Source organism: Sciurus carolinensis, chromosome 1, assembly GCF_902686445.1.
Source record: "Sciurus carolinensis chromosome 1, mSciCar1.2, whole genome shotgun sequence".
NCBI classification, from domain to species: Eukaryota; Metazoa; Chordata; class Mammalia; order Rodentia; family Sciuridae; genus Sciurus; species Sciurus carolinensis.
In genome coordinates this window covers 92238328-92255823 of record NC_062213.1, presented here as the reverse complement: position 1 = coordinate 92255823, position 17496 = coordinate 92238328, and the positions used below count along the sequence as shown (strand labels likewise).

Below are 17496 nucleotides of genomic sequence, written 5' to 3'. Positions count from 1 at the left end.
ATTTAAGAAGTTAACTTGTCTTTTTACAAAATATTCTGTGTGATAAATAAACGCTGCTCAGGAATCACCCCTCCGGTGACCCAGATCATGTCTCTTTCCCTTCTTCAAAATTCCCCCATGAAATCTTATCAGTGTTTCTCAACCTTTTCTTGAATAAAATAAACGAAGTATAATTTGCATACATGAAGGTGCTCCTAGTTCAATGAATTATATACACCCATGTAACTAACTTTTCCTTCTTCCCAGAACTCACAGAAACATTTCAGTTCCCCAAAGTCTGTCATGTCTCCTTGATAATCCCAGCAGTAGAAAGAAACTAAGAAAACTTTAGAAGATGGAAAGATCTTTCATGCTCTTGGATAGGCAGAATTAATATTATGAAAATGGTCATACTACCAAAGGCACTATACAGATTCAATGCAATTCCAATTAAAATCCCATTGATGTGCCTCTAAAAATAGAGAAAGCAATCATGAAATTCATATGGAAGAATCAATAAATTGAATGGATTCAAGCTCAAAATCATTTTCTCAGCAAAGGAAACAATCAGTAATGTGAAGAGAGAGCCTATGGAGTGAGAGAAAATGTTTTCCACATGCACTCCAGATAGAGCACTAATCTCCAGAATTTATAAAGAATTTAAAAAACTTTACACCAAAAATACAAAGAACTCAATCAATAAATGGGTTAAGGAACTGGGCACACACTTCACAGAAGAAGATATATAGGCAATGAACAAATAAATGAAAAAGTCATCATGATCTCTAGTAATTAGAGAAATGCAAATCAGAACCACCCTAAGATTTAATCTCACTCCAATTAGAATGGCTGTTATCAAGGACACAAGCAATAAAGGTTGGCATGGATGTCGGCAAAAGGGCACACTCACACATCGCTGGTAGGATATTGCAGATTGGTGCAGCCAGTCTGGAAAGCAGTATGGAGATTCCTCAGAAAACTTGGATTGGCACCATCATTTGACCCAGTTATTCCACTCCTTGGTTTATATCCAAAGGACTTAAAATCAGCATACTACAGTGACACAGTTACATCAAAGTTTATAGCTGTTCAATTCACAATAGCTATATTGTGGAAGCAACCTAGATGCCATTCAATAGATGAATGGATAAAGAAACTGTGGCATATGTACAGAATGGAATATTATTCAGTCATAAAGAAGAAAAAAATTATGACATTTGCAGGTAAATGGGTGGAATTGGAGAATATCATGCTAAGTTAAATAAGCCAATTTGAAAAAACCAAAGTCTGAATGTTTTCTCTGATAAGTGGATGATGATACATAATGGGGGAGCCTGGGGTAAGAGAAGAACGGAGGAACTATGGAATATGTAGAGGGAAATGGGGGGGAAGGAAAGATAGTGGACTGAGACAGACATCATTATCCTATTTACGTGTACGATTACACAAATGGTGTGAATTTACATTGTGTACAAGCATAGAAATGAAAAGTTGTACTCCATTTGAGTACAATGAATCAAAATGCAGTCTGTAAAAAGAAAAAAAAAATTAGTACCAGAATTCATCAGCTCAACATCTTTGTGAGACCAGGGCTCTGAACTGGAGAAATTTCTACCCAAAAGTATGAATTTGGCTGGGGATATATCTCAGTTGATAGAGTGCTTACCTAGCATGCACAATGCACTAGGTTCAATCCCCGGCACTGTTCCCAAAAAAGTGTGAATTTGACTCATAACGAACAATTCTTAGTGGTTGAAAATGTACATGTTTTGCCCTGTGTTTCAGACCGTGAAAGCACTAAAGCCCATAAAAGAGAAGCAGGAAGTTGAGGTGGTTTCTTACCACCGTGATCAAAGGGAACCTGACACAGATAATGCAGTTTCTGTGGTCTAATCCTTAACAAGGGGGTGATCTGGTACAGAAATGTGACAGTTGAAATTTCCTTCTGACTTTGGGGAATCAACAGAAGCATACTTCTGTTGGACTGAGAGACCCTCAGCCCCCACAAAGGGAGAAGAAGAGATGAACTAAATCCTCTTCACCAACTTGTGACTCTACACCTAGAAAACTCAAACAACCCTGTTTGAAGGAATAATTGCTAGAATTTATAAGGGTATTTATTCAAATAGAGAAGATAAACAGTTGCAAATCAAAGATATTTTCCTTTTTAACTAAAACTAACTAGAAATAGAAATGGGAATAAATAGTGCATTCAAAAGTTAAAAAGATTACTTGGGAACATATTTCACATGAATAGTACTGATACATATAAAAACTAGTTCGCCAATGGATAAATAAAACACTTTGAGTTAGTGAAAAGATGTACTCTGTTCTTGACTTAGAGTACATAATATAATAAATATTAATTAGCTCCCAAATTTGTCATTTGGCACTTCTACCCGCAAAGTATGAGTGGGCCTTTGCCCCCACATCCTCTCTAACATTTATTGTTGCTTGTATTCTTGATAATTGCCATTCTGAATGAGTGAGGTGAAATCTTAGAGCAGTTTTGAAAAAATGAGTTTTTTATAACTAATGAATTTGGGGAGGCAACTAGTAGTCTCTGTTAACAGGCAAACTGCAGGAAAATGGGCATTCATTGAAAGAAAAGAGTTAGATTTATTAATATGGAGTTGATAATTCAGTTAAAAAAGGACAAATGATCTTAATAGATACTTCTCAAAAGAAGACATATAAATGGCAAAAAATGCTCAATAACATGAGCCACCAGAAAAGTGCAATTAAAAATTACAACAAGACCTCATTTCACCTCAGTTAGAATGACTACTTCAAAATTGAAAAGATTAAATAAGTTTTGGCAAGGATGTGGAGAAAAATGCACTCATTCACTGTTGATGGGGATGAAAATTAGTGCAGCCACTATAGAAAACAGTATGGCATTTCCTCCAAACACTGAAACTGGATCTATCATATGATCTAGTCATCCCATTCCTGGGTGTAAATCCAAAGGAAATGAAATCAGCCTACCAAAGAGATACCTGCATACCCACGATTATTGCAGCACTATTCACAATGGCTAGCAAATTGAATTAGTCCAGGTGTCCAGCAATAGAAAAAGGATGGGGAAAATGTGGTACATATACAATGAGTATTATTTTCCATAAATAAGAATGGTATCTTGTCATCTGCAGCACAATGGAAGGAACTGGAGGAAGTCATGTTAAGCAAAACAAGCTCAGATATGGAAAGACAAGTACTGCATATTCTCTCCCAAGTGGAAGCTGAACTATGTTAACCTGAATGTAAAGAGTGATAAGTAGAGGTTGGGAATGGTGTGTGTGGGGGTAGGGGGATGAAGGGATGTGTGGGTGGAGGGGGTTGAATGGATGATGGATAGGTTAGTGCATGCTGTTTGCACGTGTAGAAATGTCATACTGAACTCCATTAATATGTATTACTAACACAGGTTCATGCAATTTTTAAACAAGAAATTATTTCAGGGTAGGTAACAAATGACTGCATTTCCCAGGTTTCAACAGTTCTCTTCCCAGAAGAAAGTTGTGGAAGTTGTAACAGCCAAAAAGTGTCTGATTCAGCCAAACTTTAGAAAAACAAATTTGCCTAAGTCCAGATAGTCATAACTGGGTATGATGTTATGCTGCAAGGAATTATTGATTAAAAAACAATAAAACAAACAAAACAGAACAACCAAATCAAATCCTTAAGTATGAAACAATTTTAGCACTTGCAAGTTTTACATACAGATAAATAGGACTGTTCATATTTTTCAAGAAGGCTTGTAAATTTGGAAAATGCTAAGTTAGGCATTGTACCATGATTCACACAACTGCTTTTCTTTTTTACTTCTATGCCCACAGTTTCCTTCCCAACCATTATGTAGACTATTTTGAATTCTCATTTAATCACTTAGATCTGATTTCATAAATTTTCTGTGTTATTCAAACTGTTTTGTGGCAACTTTTTACAGTAAGGCAGGTTGGGTTAGGGCCATCTCCAGGACCCCAGCTCAGAGTGAGGGGCAGAAAAAGCTTGTTCTCCAGGGATACAATGGGGTGTGGGGGGAAGGGAAGCATTCATGTTGTCAGAATGGGAGGAACTGGACCAGGAGATGTGATGCTTACACTTGGTGTCCCTCCAGCTGATTGACAAGAGCACACAGAAAGAGACAGACCCGTGGATATATCCATAAAGACAAGCTCTGCATGTGCTGGGAGGAGAGGTCTGCAAAGTGAGTTGGTGTGCAAGGAGTGCAGGTGAGGCTGGCCCAGTTCTCCTGCCTTTGATCACACAGTCTGGGAGGTGGGGAAGGCTCCCCTGAGAAAATGACCTTAGAGCCTGAGGTCAGAGTGGAAATGAAGGCCCAGGAAGTGGGTGAGGGGAGGAGAGGGGCCAGAGTTCCCCAAGCAGAGGAAGTTGTGCATATTAGAGAAACTGAAAGCATATCAGAGAGGCTAAGGCACAGAGTAGGAGACACTGGGGTGCAAGAACCTGTCCAAAGGTTGAGCAGGGCAGTGCTGTGTGTGATCTTGTAGGCCAGGCCATTGATTTTGCTGTCCTATCTAGGAGAGCTACTTCCAGGGACCAGGCCAAAGGTTAGGGTGGTGATGAGCTGGAATTGTAGAAAAAGAGGGTCATTTAAGAGACAGTGGAGTAGAGCCGAGCTGGCAGTGGAGTGGATCAAAGGAATGGGGAGAGGGTTGCCAGGAGCTGCTCAGGCTGACTGAGTAAAGAAGGGATCTTTGTCCAGGTGACCCAGGCCTCTGAGCCACTGTTTTTGTCACAATTTCTTATTTTCAGTGTGAGGAATGGCATTGGCTGTCCTGGTTCACAGATGCACACTTGAATCTTATGTCTTTTCTTTGGATTGGAGGCCTATATTAGGAGAGGGAGTGAGTGGGAGGCAGAAGAGGAAGCCAGCAGGTAGAGAGGACAGGCAGGAGGGTGAGTGGTGGAGGGGAACGTAGGGGTATTGGCATAGCCAGCAGTATTGCTGTTTGGGTTTCAAATCCCCATGGTAAATTGAATGTTGCTATGAAGGGAGTCACACACATTTTTTGGTTTCTTAGTGTATTTACAATTATGTTTATACTCTGCTATATTCAGTTAAGTGTGCAATATGCCCCTAAAATGTATACTCTTTGATTAAAATGATTTACTTGCTTAAAATTGCTCATGATCATCTGAGCTGGTGGAAAATTGAGGCCGATGAGTTTTTTTCTCTGTAAGGTTGCCACAATTGTGTAATATGAACAAGAGTTATCCATGAAACACAATAAAGGACTTGAAAAAAATTAGATACACCTCTACTCCCCCTCAAAACAAAGAGGGAAGCCAAGGACAGGATAGGAGATGAGAGAGGCTGGGGTAAAGTGAAATGGAAGAATCCTGCGTATGTGCACCGTGAAGAATCTTAGACAACCTAATGCAATTCGTCAAAGTGTGATCACAACTGGGGGTCCTGAGGAGAGCCCCCAAAAGGAAGTGGAGGCAGGTCCTGATGTCATGGCAAAACGGAGTTTAAGAATGGGTCAAAGTGCAGCACATCTGAGTGACAGGGTAGTGACAGGTGTTGGTGAAGAATGTGCTAGGAGTATTTATACACAAAGCATGTGCAGTACAGGGATGCCCTAAGAGGGTGTGTTTAGTCCTCTTTGTGTTGGTAAGTGGAGGTGTTAAATATTACCCAGTAGAGGTCATTTTCTCTCCTTAGTTATTTTTGATGAAAAATTGCTTAAAATGCCTTCCCCCGTGGAGTTTCATTGTACTACTTGTGAATTTAAATATTACTCCATTGGTGTTTGATCCAGAGTATGACATGAAGTAATTAAATCCTAATCCAATTCTACTTGTTGAGCAAAGGCATTTCTCAGATCCATTTTTTTGTCTCTGGTCCAAGTTGGGAAAGTTATTTAAGGACTTGTGGATAAGGACTAACAATTGATGAAACAGTGCTGCTGTTTGTAATCAGAGTATGTGAAAGAGACTTTTAAATATGCATTTTTAATCCTTGTGACAAGGACTTAAATCTGAACCTTAAATTCGGCCACTCTTGATTTTTATCCCATGTCTCCTTCTACTTATCCTTATGTCTTCTATCCTACCTCACAACCCCTGAGACAATTAGTTTTTTTTTTTTTATTGTAAACAAATGGGATACATGTTGTTTCTCTGTTTGTACATGGAGTCAAGGCATAGCATTTGTGTAATCATAACTTTACAGAGGGTAATGTTGTTTGATTCATTCTGTTATTTTTTTCCCTTCCCTCCCACCCCTCCCACCCCTCTCTTCCCTCTATATAGTCCTTCCTTCCTCCATTCTTACCACCCTCCTTAACCCTAACCCTAAACCTAACCCTAACACTAATGCTAACCCCTCCCACCCCCCATTATATGTCCTCATCCACTTATCAGCGAGATCATTTGTCCTTTAGTTTTTTGAGATTGGCTTATCTCACTTAGCATGATATTCTCCAATTTCACCCATTTGCCTGCATATGTCATAATTTTATCATTCTTTATGGTGGAGTAATATTCCATTGTATATATATGCCACAGTTTCTTTATCCATTCATCAATTGAAGGACATCTAGGTTGGTTCCACAATCTGGGCTATGGTGAATTGAGCAGCAGTGAACATTGATGTGGCTGAATCTCTGTAGTATGCTGATTTTAAGTCCTTTGGGTATAGGCCAAGGAGTGGGATAGCTGGGTCAAATGGTGGTTCCATTCCAAGCTTTCTGAGGAATCTCCATACTGCTTTCCAGAGTGGCTGCACTAATTTGCAATCCCACCAGCAATGTATGAGTGTACCTTTTTCCCCACATCCTCGCCAACACCTATTGTTGCTTGTGTTCTTGATAATTGCCATTCTAATTGGGGTGAGATGGAATCTTAGGGTAGTTTTGACTTGCATTTCTCTTATTACTAGAGATGTTGAACATTTTTTCATATATCTGTTGATTGCTTGTACATCTTCTTCTGTGAAGTGTCTGTTCATTTCCTTAGTCCATTTGTTGATTGGATTATTTGTATTCCTGGTGTAGAGTTTTTTGAGTTCTTTATATATTCTGGAAATTAGTGCTCTATCTGAAGTATGATTGGCAAAGATTTTCTCCCACTCTGTAGGCTCTCTCTTCACATTGCTGATAGTTTCCTTTGCTGAGAGAAAGCTTTTTAGTTTGAATCTATCCCAGTTGTTGATTCTTGCTTTTATTTCTTGTGCTATGGGAGTCCTGTTAAGGAAGTCTGATCCTAAGCCAACAAGTTGAAGATTTGGACCTACTTTTTCTTCTGTAAGATGCAGGGTCTCTGGTCTGTTCCGAGGTCCTTGATCCATTTTGTGTTGAGTTTTGTGCAGGGTGAGAGATAGGGGTTTAATTTCATTCTGTTGCATATGGTTTTCCAGTTTTCTCAGCACCATTTGTTGAAGAGGCTATCTTTTCTCCATTGCATATTTTTGGCCCCTGTGTCTAGTATGAGAAAACTGTATTTATTTGGGTTTGTGTCCATGTCCTCTATTCTGTACCATTGATCTACCTGTCTATTTTGGTACCAATACCATGCCGTTTTTGTTATTATTGCTTTTTAGTAGAGTTGAAGATCTGGTATTGCGATATCCCCTGCTTCGCTCTTTCTACTGAGGATTGCTTTAGCTATTCTGGGTTTTTTAATCTTCCAGATGAATTTCATGATTGCTTGCTCTATTTCTGTAAGGTATATCATTGGGATTTTAATTGGAATTGCATTGAATCTGTATAGCACTTTAGGTAGTATGGCCATTTTGACAATATTAATTCTGCCTATCCGAGAACATGGGAGATCTTTCTATCTTCTAAGGTTTTCTTCAATTTCTTTCTTTAGTGATCTGTAGTTCTTATTGTAGAGGTTTTTCACCTCTTTTGTGAGATTGATTCCCAAGTATTTTATTTTTTCGATGCTATTGTGAATGGGGTAGTTTTCCTAACTTCTCTTTCTGAAGATTCATCACTTATGTATGAAAATGCATTGGATTTGTGAGCATTGATCTTGTAACCTGCTACTTTACTGAATTCACTTATGAGTTCTAAAAGTTTGCTGGTGGAATTTCCAGGTTCCTCTAAATATATAATCATGTCATCAGCGAAAGGGATAGTTTGAGTTCTTCTTTTCCAATTCGTATCCCTTTAATTTCTTTGGTTTGTCTAATTGTTATGGCTAGGGTTTCAAGGACGATGTTGAATAGAAGTGGTGAAAGAGGGCATCTCTGCCTTGTTCCAGTTTTTAGGGGGAATGCTTTCAGTTTTTCACCATTTACAATGATATTGGCCATGGGCTTAGCGTAGATGGCCTTTATAATGTTAAGGAATGTTCCCACTACCCCAATTTTTTCTAGTTTTTTGAGCATGAAGGGATGCTGTATTTTATTGAATGCTTTTTCTGCATATATCGAAATAATCATGTGATTCTTAACTTTAAGTCTATTGATATGGTGAATGACAGTTATTGATTTCTGGATGTTGAACCAACCTTGCATCCCTGGGATAAAACCCACTTGATCATGGTGCACTATCTTTTAAATATATTTTTGTATGTGATTTGCTAAAATTTTGTTGAGAATTTTTGCGTCGATGTTCATTAAGGATATTGGTCTGAAATTTTCTTTCCTCGATGTGTCTCTGTCTGGTTTAGGTATCAGGGTGATATTGACTTCATAGAATGAGTTTGGGAGGGTTCCCTCCTCTTGTATTTCATGGAATACTTTGAGGAGTATTGGAATGAGCTCTTCTTTAAAGGTTTTGTAGAACTCCACTGAGAATCCATCTGGTCCCGGACTTTTCTTTGTTGGTAGACTTTTGACGACCTGTTCTATTTCATTGCTTGAAATTGATTTATTTAAGTTGTGTATATCTTCCTGGTTCAATTTAGGTAATTGATATGTCTCTGGAAACTTGTTGATGTCTTCGAGGCTTTCTGTTCTGTTGGAGTATAGATTTTCAAAATAGCTTCTAATTATGTTTTCTATTTCAATCGTGTCTGTTGTGATATTTCCTTGTTCATTCCGAGTTTTAGTAATTTGAGTTTTCTCCCTCTTTCTCTTTGGTAATGTGGCTAAGGGTTTATCAATTTTGTTTATTTTTTCAAAGAACCGACTATTTATTTTGCTAATTTTTCCGATTGTTTCTTTTTTTTCAATTTCGTTGATTTCGGCTCTGATTTTAACTATTTCCTGTCTTCTACTACTTTTGATGTTGGTCAGCTCTTCTTTTTCTAGGGCTTTGAGCTGTAGTGTTAAGTAGTTTATTTATTGATTTCTACTTCTTTTGTTGAATGCGCCCCATGTAATAAATCTTCCTCTAAGGACTGCTTTCATAGTGTCCCAGAGATTTTGATATGATGTGTCTTTGTTTTCGTTTACTTCTAAGAATTTTTTAATTTCCCTCCTGATGTCTTCTGTTATCCATTCATCATATAATAGTGTATTATTTAATCCTTAGGTATTGGAGAAGTTTCTGTTTTTTATTCTGTCATTTATTTCTAATTTCAATCCATTATGATCTGATAGAATACAAGGTAGTATCTCTATCTTCTTGTACTTGTTAACATTAGCTTTGTGGCATAAAATATGGTCTATTTTAGAGAAGGATCCATGTGCTGCTGAGAAGAAAGTGTATTCGTCCTTTGTTGGATGGTATATTCTGTATATGTCTGTTAAGTCTAAATTGTTGATTGTGTTATTGAGATCTAGGGTTTCTTTATTCAATTTTTGTTTGTAGGATCTATCACAAAAGCTAAAGGAATTTACAAAAAGAAAGCCAGCATTACAGAACATTCTCAGCAAAATATTCCATGAGGAAGAGATGAAAAACAACGATGCAAATCAGCAACGGGAGGAACTAGCCTGAAGGAATAGCCAAATAAAGGAGAAACCAAATCATGTTAAAAAACAAAAATGAGTCAATTGACTGGGATTACAAATCATATAACAGTAATAACCCTGAATGTTAATGGCCTGAACTCATCAATCAAAAGTCATAGACTGGCAGATTGGATTGAAAAGAAAAATCCAACAATATGCTGCCTGCAAGAGACTCATCTCATTGAAAGAGATACCCATAGACTAAAGGTAAAAGGATGGGAAAAAAAATACCATGTACATGAACACAGCAAAAAAGCTGGAGTATCCATCCTCATTCCAGATAATGTGGACTTCAAGCCAAAACTAGTCAGAAGGGAAAAGAAGGACATTACATACTGCTTAAGGGAAGCATAAATCAGCAAGACATAACAATCATAAATATCTATGCCCCAAAGTTTGGCTCATCCATGTACGTCAAACAAATTCTTAATTCCAGAAATCAAATAGACCACAACACAATAATACTAGACAATTAGTTTTAATGTTGTAGTTTATGGTCAATCTAGTAGAGTCACTTGTAGAATTCTTGGAAGATTTAAATTGTAAAACAAATCAAAATCACCCATAGTCTTTCCACCTGCAGACACCCACCAGTAAACTAAATACTTTCTTTTTTTTTTTTTTTCTGCCCTGTTGGAGTCTAACACGGATGCACCCCATGTCCTCTCTGAACACTGAGATAACAGTTGTAAGGTTCCGCACGCGCTGTTTCAAATTCCTTCTTCATTGAAACAGATTGTGAGACAAGTTGGTTGTGAAACCCAATGAAGTGAGCGGCAGCCTCGGGACTCCTCCCATCCCATCCAAGGCTCTTTGCAGCTGCAGCAGGTAAGAGCGAGAGCACATTCCAGCAGAAGAGCCAAATTCAGGGCAGCAGGAGTCGGGCAGCTGTCTGCACCAGACCTGGGACTTGGGTGGCAACCCCGCCCGAGCAGAGCGAGAGGAGGCTGCTGGGGGCGGGGCGCGGAGGGGGCGCCTTGGGATGGGCGGAGCCCACAGGATTCCCACACTCGGCGACATGGGGCTCGTCCTGTTCCTGCTGTCGTGGGTGCTCCCGCAGGTTTGGGGAAGTTCTGAGGGTGAGTGAACCAGGGCGCCCGGGTACCGCGCCCTCGAGGGCAGAGAGAGGGAGCGGGGTTGGGACTGACGGAGGCGCTGGCGTGAGGACTGGTCTCTGACCAGAGGCTGAAGCGCACGGATCCACCACAGACCCAGAGGCTCCGGCTCTGGAGACCTGGTGCGGTTCAGGATTCGCACACACAGTCCCTCTTTCTTGGAGTCATTTGCTGCTGTTGCTTCCTTCCTTCTCAGTGCTCTCTGCTCTGTTGGCCCCTCGCTGTGCTCATTCAGTGTTCATTGCCTCCAGTTCTGGGAAGGAGTTTCCTCTTCCGCTGCCTCCAGATCTCATCCTTCGCTAATAGCAGCTGGTGGCGCACAGATGGCTTGGCGTGGTTGGGGGAGCTGCAGACGCACAGATGGAGCAATGCGTCGGACAAGATCGACTCTTTGAAGCCCTGGGCCCTGGGCACCTTCAGCAGCCAGCAGTATGACCAACTGCAATCTATATTTCGGGGTTATCGAAGCAGCTTCACCAGGGACATACAGGAATTCGCCAAAATGCTGTCTTTAGAGTGTAAGTTGAGGGAATGGGATTCTGGGCAGGCACCCCTGGTGAGAGAAAGGACAGGGAAACCCCACTGGGAAACTGGGAATTTCAGTGTATGTGATTCTGTGCTTTCTCCACCTCTGTGGACTTCCACTTCTGCCTGGAGATGCCCCGGTTCACAAGACCTCAAAATACCCTTTTTCCTGCCTGCTTCAGGCCACCCACTGTTATTTCCTTACACTGTAGGTCCCCAGTGTAACCCTCATAGCAATCTCTTTTCCTTCATCCCTTTCAGTCTTTTAATCCTTCCTTGATTTCCATACATTTCTCTCCACAGATCCCATTGAGCTTCAGTTGTCTGCAGGCTGTGAGGTGCACCCTGGGAACATCTCAGAGAACTTTGTGTATGCAGCATATCAAGGAAAATATATCCTGAGTTTCCAAGGTTCTGCTTGGGAGCCTGCCCCACATGCCCCACATTTGGTAGAATCCGTGGTGAAAGTACTCAACCAGGACCGGGGGACATCTGAAATGCTACAGAGGCTCCTCAGAGACACCTGTCCACAATTAGTCAATGGCATCCTAGAGAAAGGGAAGTCGGAACTGGAGAAACAAGGTCAGCCAGCTGTCTTCTCCCCCAACGTACACACAGCCTCCATGTAGGTTTTGCCATCCAGGGGTTTGCTTTCCTTTAACATCACAGAAAGAAGAAGACAAAGGAGGGGTGCCTAAGGTGTGAGGATATTTGTTGATATCACCCACTGTCACCGAGTACCTGTTGGGTTTCATGAGTTGAATTAAATCAACCCTGTGGGTCAGAATTGCTTCAGACAATGTCTGAAACATGCCATGTGCTCCAGCTGAGCTCAGGGTGTTAGAGTAGGGAGGTGAGGCATTTATGGGGTACTGGGATCAGGGGACAGGAAGGAGAATCAGAGATGGGTGACATGAAGAGATCAAAGCTCCCTGGAGACTTCATCTCCAGAAGTGGCATGTGGGGAGCATGAACCTGGCAGGGGGCCTGGATCCCCTGATGCAGGGTTTTCACCTGAAGGTTTCCTTATCCTTTGTTGGATGCAGTGAAGCCCGAGGCCTGGCTGTCCAGGGGCCCCAGTCCTGGACCTGACCGTCTGCTGCTGGTGTGCCATGTGTCTGGATTCTACCCACAGCCAGTGCGGGTGATGTGGATGCGGGATGAGCAGGAGCAGCAGGGCACTCAGAGAGGTGACATCCTGCCCAACGCTGATGAGACGTGGTATCTCAGAGCAACCCTGGATGTGGCAGCTGGAGAGGCGGCTGGCCTGGCCTGCAGAGTGAAGCACAGCAGCCTAGGAGGGCAGGACCTTGTCCTCTACTGGGGTGAGAAATGCTGGGGCCCAGCTGGGGAAGGTGGGGAGGTGGTGCTCAAGAATAGAGGGAGGGACTGGGAAGGATGGGGTTGCCACAGCACATAGGAGGGATAGAAGGATGAGATTCCAGATACAGAAAGGAGGAAAATAGAGACTGGAAACTAAGACAGGAGTGAGATCAAGTGTATTAAATAGAAGAGGAAGTGAGACTGAAAAAATCTTAGAGATCTGAAAGCTGAAAGTGGCAAAGAAAGAATCCCTGGATGCTGGGCATGAGAGCACACACCTATAATCCTGCGACTGGGGAGGTTAATCCAGGAGAATTGCATGTCGGTGGCCAGCCCAGCCCATTTAGGGAGACCTTGTCTCAAAGATAAAATGAAACAGGCTAGGGATGCCGCTCAGTGGTTTGTTCCAGACTCTAGGGTTCAACCATTACTGCAAAGAAAATGAAAACAGAATCCTGGGAAGATTCATTTCCCAGCCGAATGGGGCTCACAGACTTAGAGTAGGAGCTGGCTACTCAGCATCCAGTGTTTTACCTGAGCATCACCACTCTTCTTTGAAGCAATTACTATTATTCTTATTTTACAAATGAGGTAATTGAGGGTAAGGTAGGTTAACTTACCAATTCACTAGAAAGTGGAAGAGCTTGATATAGATTCAGTTCTGCCTGGCTACAAAGCCTCACCTGTGTGCTATACATTATTTTATACTGAAATGAACTGGATTAGGGATTCTCAGGCCATGAGAAAAGAACTGGAGTCTAACCTTCTGAGGAATAGAAGTTGATGCTTTAAATGGGGGGAGGAAAGAGGCAGCTGGCCTCTCAAAAATGCTAGCCCAGGGAACTTGATTCAGGGAGGGGTCCTGTGCTGACACACGTCCTGTGTTCCCCCATGCAGATGGGAGCCACACCTCTGTGGGCCTGACCATCCTACTGACATGCCTGGCGTTTCTCTTTATGCTCATTCTAGGCTTAACCTTGTGGATGAGGAGACACCGGTAAGTCTCCTCTTCCATCTGCTCTTCCCTCATTCCCTGCTCCATTCCCTCTTCTCTTTTTCCTAACTGTGTCTCCCTCTCTATTCCCTCACAGCCTCTATGAAGACATCCTGTGAGTCTTCTGGCCATCTGCCTGTCTAGAGCCCAAGAGTCAAGTTCCCAAGACTGCAGTTCTTGCCTGCTTAGCAAAGGAGGATGAATGGAGAGTTAACCTGGAGATGTCAAAAAGTAATCATCAATCCTGTGAACACTTACCTAAAAGAGTTTGAGTCTTTTCTCTTGCATTAAAAGTTTTTAAGCCCAAGTGATTCTGTACAAAGAGGAGTGCAAACTCCTATGCTTTCCTGCTGGCAGTGAGCAGGTATGGGCCTGGTGGAAGTGCGTGTGTTGGTCATTGGGTGGTAGGCTGTGTCCTGAGCTGGAAAATCCATGTCCTGTGCAAAGCTGCAGTGGCCTGCTGTCACATATAAAGTCAAACTCTGGCTTGACTATAACCTGTGTTTCTCAAGAAAACTGGAAATCTGGAATTTTATGTGACATGTGATTTAAAAAGTTTACCTGTCCTCTTTTTTTTTTTCCTTCAATGCTTGTGATTGAACCCAGAGCCTTGTGTTGTGAGGCAAGCTCTCTACCAACTGACTATATCCCCAGTCCTTAACTTGTCTTTTTACAAAATATTCTGTGTGATAAATAAACGCTGCTTATGAATCACTCCTTGGGTGACCCAGATCATGTCTCTTTCCCTTCTTCAAAGTCCAGTTTCCACACCCCTTTACCATGAAGATTTTTTTGAGCCACAAAGAGCTAATATATTACTTCTCTCCTGAGTATCCCTCCTATAAAATCTTATCAGTCTTGTTCAACCTTTTTTGAATAAAATAAACTAAGTTAATTTGCATATAAGAAGGCACTCCTAGTTATAGTTCAATGAATATATTTCCCATCTAATTAACTTTCTCATCTTCCCAGAACTCAGAGAAACTTTTCAGTTCCCCAAGGTCTGTCATGTCTTCTTGTTAACCCAGAAGTAGTCTGTGTTAATCTATATTGTGCCTCTTTTTGTTTTACCAATCTGAGAATTGCATATAAATGGAATGTATGTTTCTGTTCTTCACTTGACACAATGTTCTTGAGGCTCATCCATGCTCCGTTTATCTCTAGTTCCTTCTTTTTTGTTTTTGTGTAGCATTTCCTTGCATGGAAATACATACTAGTGTTTCTGAATTAAGCTAGTCACAAAAATTTGGTGAGTTATAATCCTGGGCTGTCAGGAAGGAAGCTGCTGTGAACATTTATGCATAGCCTTTTTGTGGTCATGATTTTGCTTATCTTGAGTAAATCCCCAGGAGTGTAGCTGCTAACCTGAAAGGTAATAAGTGTGTTTCATATTTTTGAACTATGGATTATTTAAAAGTATATTATGTGACGGTCACATATTTGTTGATTTTGCGTGGGTATTTTAGTTATTGGCTTTCAGTTTGATTCCCAAAATATATTTTGTGTGATTTCAGTCTTTTGAAATCTAGTGAGAGTTGTTTGATGTATGCAGCCTATCTGTGTGAATATTCCATGTGCACTGGAAAAGAAAGTGTTCTGCTGGTGGGTGGACTCCCTTATAAATTTATGTCAGGTTGTTTTTCAAATCTTCTATATCCTTACTTATTTCTGCCTAGTTGCTCTGGATGTAAATGTTTTCCCTTTCATTTCTAACTTTTTTTCCTATTTGTTGCAGGTTTTTCTAAGTTCAATTTTTATGTGCATACATATATGAGATTAGATTTGCCTGATGCATTGACCCTTTTATCATTATTACATTCTCTCTTTTATGTCTGATAGTCCTTATCCTTAATTCTACTCTGACATTAAAATAGTAAATCTTGCTTTCTTATTATCAGGTTTTGCTAAGTATATCTTTTGCCATCTTCTTTGAACCTTTGTTCTATTTATTTATTTATCCTTTCTTTCTAGATATACATGTGAGTATAGTGTAATTTAACATATTATATGTACATAGAATAAGTATAACTTTTTCCAGTTAGGAACCCATTACTGTGGTTGTACATGATGGGGTGTTACATTGGTTGTGTATTCATATATAAGAATAGGAAAGTTATGTCCAATTCATTCTACTGCTGTCTTTGTTCTTAAAGTGTATTTTCTGTAGACTGCAGATAGTTGGATTTTATTTTTTATTGTATTTGACAATCTGTGATTTTAAATGAGTGTTTTGGCCATTTGCATGTAATGTGTTAAATTAATGCAATATAATTTTGGATCTGGTTTAAGTCTAGTATCTTACCAGTAGTTTCCTGTTTTCCCCACCTTCCTTGTTCCTTTTGTGAATTTTATTTAGAACCAAGAGTAGCTTCTTGGCTATGTTTGTCTAAGTCCATCAGTGCCCCAGCATTCACTATTAATTTTTTTGTTGTATCACAGGCTGGTTTTATGTAATATTATACCACATAATAGATAATTAAGAACTGTGCAGTAGAATATTTCCAATTTTTCCCCCTTGATCATTGTGTATGAGTAACTTACATTTTACTTTTATATATGAATTTAATTTACAATAATTGGCCATTGTTTTGGCTCTTAATGGTCACCTTCAAATTAAATTTTAAAATAAGAAAAAATCTTCAGCATTTACTGATGCATTTACCATTTCTGACACTCTTCATTGTTTTCTGTGGATCCCAGGTTTCCTCTAGCATCCTTTTCCTTCAAGCAGAAGAAATTCCTTTTTATATTTCTCATAGTGTACATGTGCTGGCAGCAAATTTATTTAGTTTTTATTTTTGAAATAGTTTGTTTTTCACTTTAATTTTTGAAAGAGATTTTCTGGGTATAGAATCCTGGTTTTATCAGTTTTTTTTTTAAATTTTTTTTTGATTCATTGTACACAAATGGGGTACAACTTTTCATTTCTCTGGTCGTACATGATGTAGAGTCACATTGTTTGTGTAATCATACATGTACATAGGGTAATGATGTTGTCTCATTCCATTATCTTCTCTTCCCCTCAACTCCTCTCCACCCCTCATTTCCCTCTATATAATTCCAATGCTCCTCTATTCTTCCCATACCCTCCCCCTCCCCCGCTATGTAACCTCATCCACTTATCAGGGAAAACATTTGTCCTTTGGTTTTTTCAAATTGGTTTATTTCAGTTAGCATGATATTCTCCAACTGCATGCATTTACCTGCAAAAAACATAATTTTATTCTTCTTTACAGCTGAATAATATTCCATTGTGTATGTATACCCCAGGTTCTTTATCTATTCATCTACTGAAGGGCATTTAGGTTGGTTCCACAATCTAGGTATTGTGAATTGAGCTGTTATAAACATTGACGTGGCTGTGTCACTGACTATATTATGCTCATTTTAAGTCTTTTGTGTATAGGCCAAGAAGTGGGATAGCTGGGTCAAATGGTGGTTCCATTCCAAGTTTTCTAAGGAATCTTCATACTGTTTTCCAGAGTAGCTGCACCAATTTGCAATCCAACCAGTAATGTGTGAGTGTACCTTTTTCCCCACATCCTCACCAACACCTGTTGTTGCTTGTTCTTGATAATACCCATTCTACTTGGGGTGAGATGAAATCTTAGTTTCTATTTTTTATTTTATCATCGAGTTCTAATTTCATTCCATTATGATCTGTTGGAATATAAGGAAGCATC

General features: G+C 40.1%; 1 protein-coding gene across 2 annotated transcripts; it reads left to right on the top strand.

The window, feature by feature from the left end:
* The first annotated feature begins 10715 nt into the window (after window positions 1–10715).
* On the top strand, window positions 10716–14527 carry LOC124988566 (antigen-presenting glycoprotein CD1d-like). Of its 2 annotated transcripts, none has more exons than XM_047558155.1 (6): window positions 10716–10935; window positions 11223–11489; window positions 11800–12078; window positions 12543–12821; window positions 13789–13816; window positions 13911–14527. In XM_047558155.1, the coding sequence occupies exons 1-6, from the start codon at window positions 10839–10841 to the stop codon at window positions 13930–13932; spliced, it is 972 nt and encodes a 323-aa protein (XP_047414111.1). In that variant the 5' UTR covers window positions 10716–10838; the 3' UTR covers window positions 13933–14527. The 2 variants fall into 2 exon arrangements, with proteins under 2 accessions (XP_047414111.1, XP_047414100.1); XM_047558144.1 differs by having other exon boundaries at window positions 13717–13816.
* The last annotated feature ends 2969 nt before the right edge of the window (window positions 14528–17496 follow it).

What these genes read in the sequence shown, in the direction of transcription:
- LOC124988566 (XM_047558144.1), top strand. Translation starts at nt 10,839, where the DNA reads ATGGGCGGAGCCCACAGGATTCCCACACTCGGCGACATGGGGCTCGTC. An exon ending in GGTTTGGGGAAGTTCTGAGG is followed by an intron (nt 10,936 to 11,222) that starts GTGAGTGAACCA and finishes CATTGCCTCCAG; the next exon opens with TTCTGGGAAGGAGTTTCCTC. An exon ending in GGACCTTGTCCTCTACTGGG is followed by an intron (nt 12,822 to 13,716) that starts GTGAGAAATGCT and finishes TCCCCCATGCAG; the next exon opens with ATGGGAGCCACACCTCTGTG.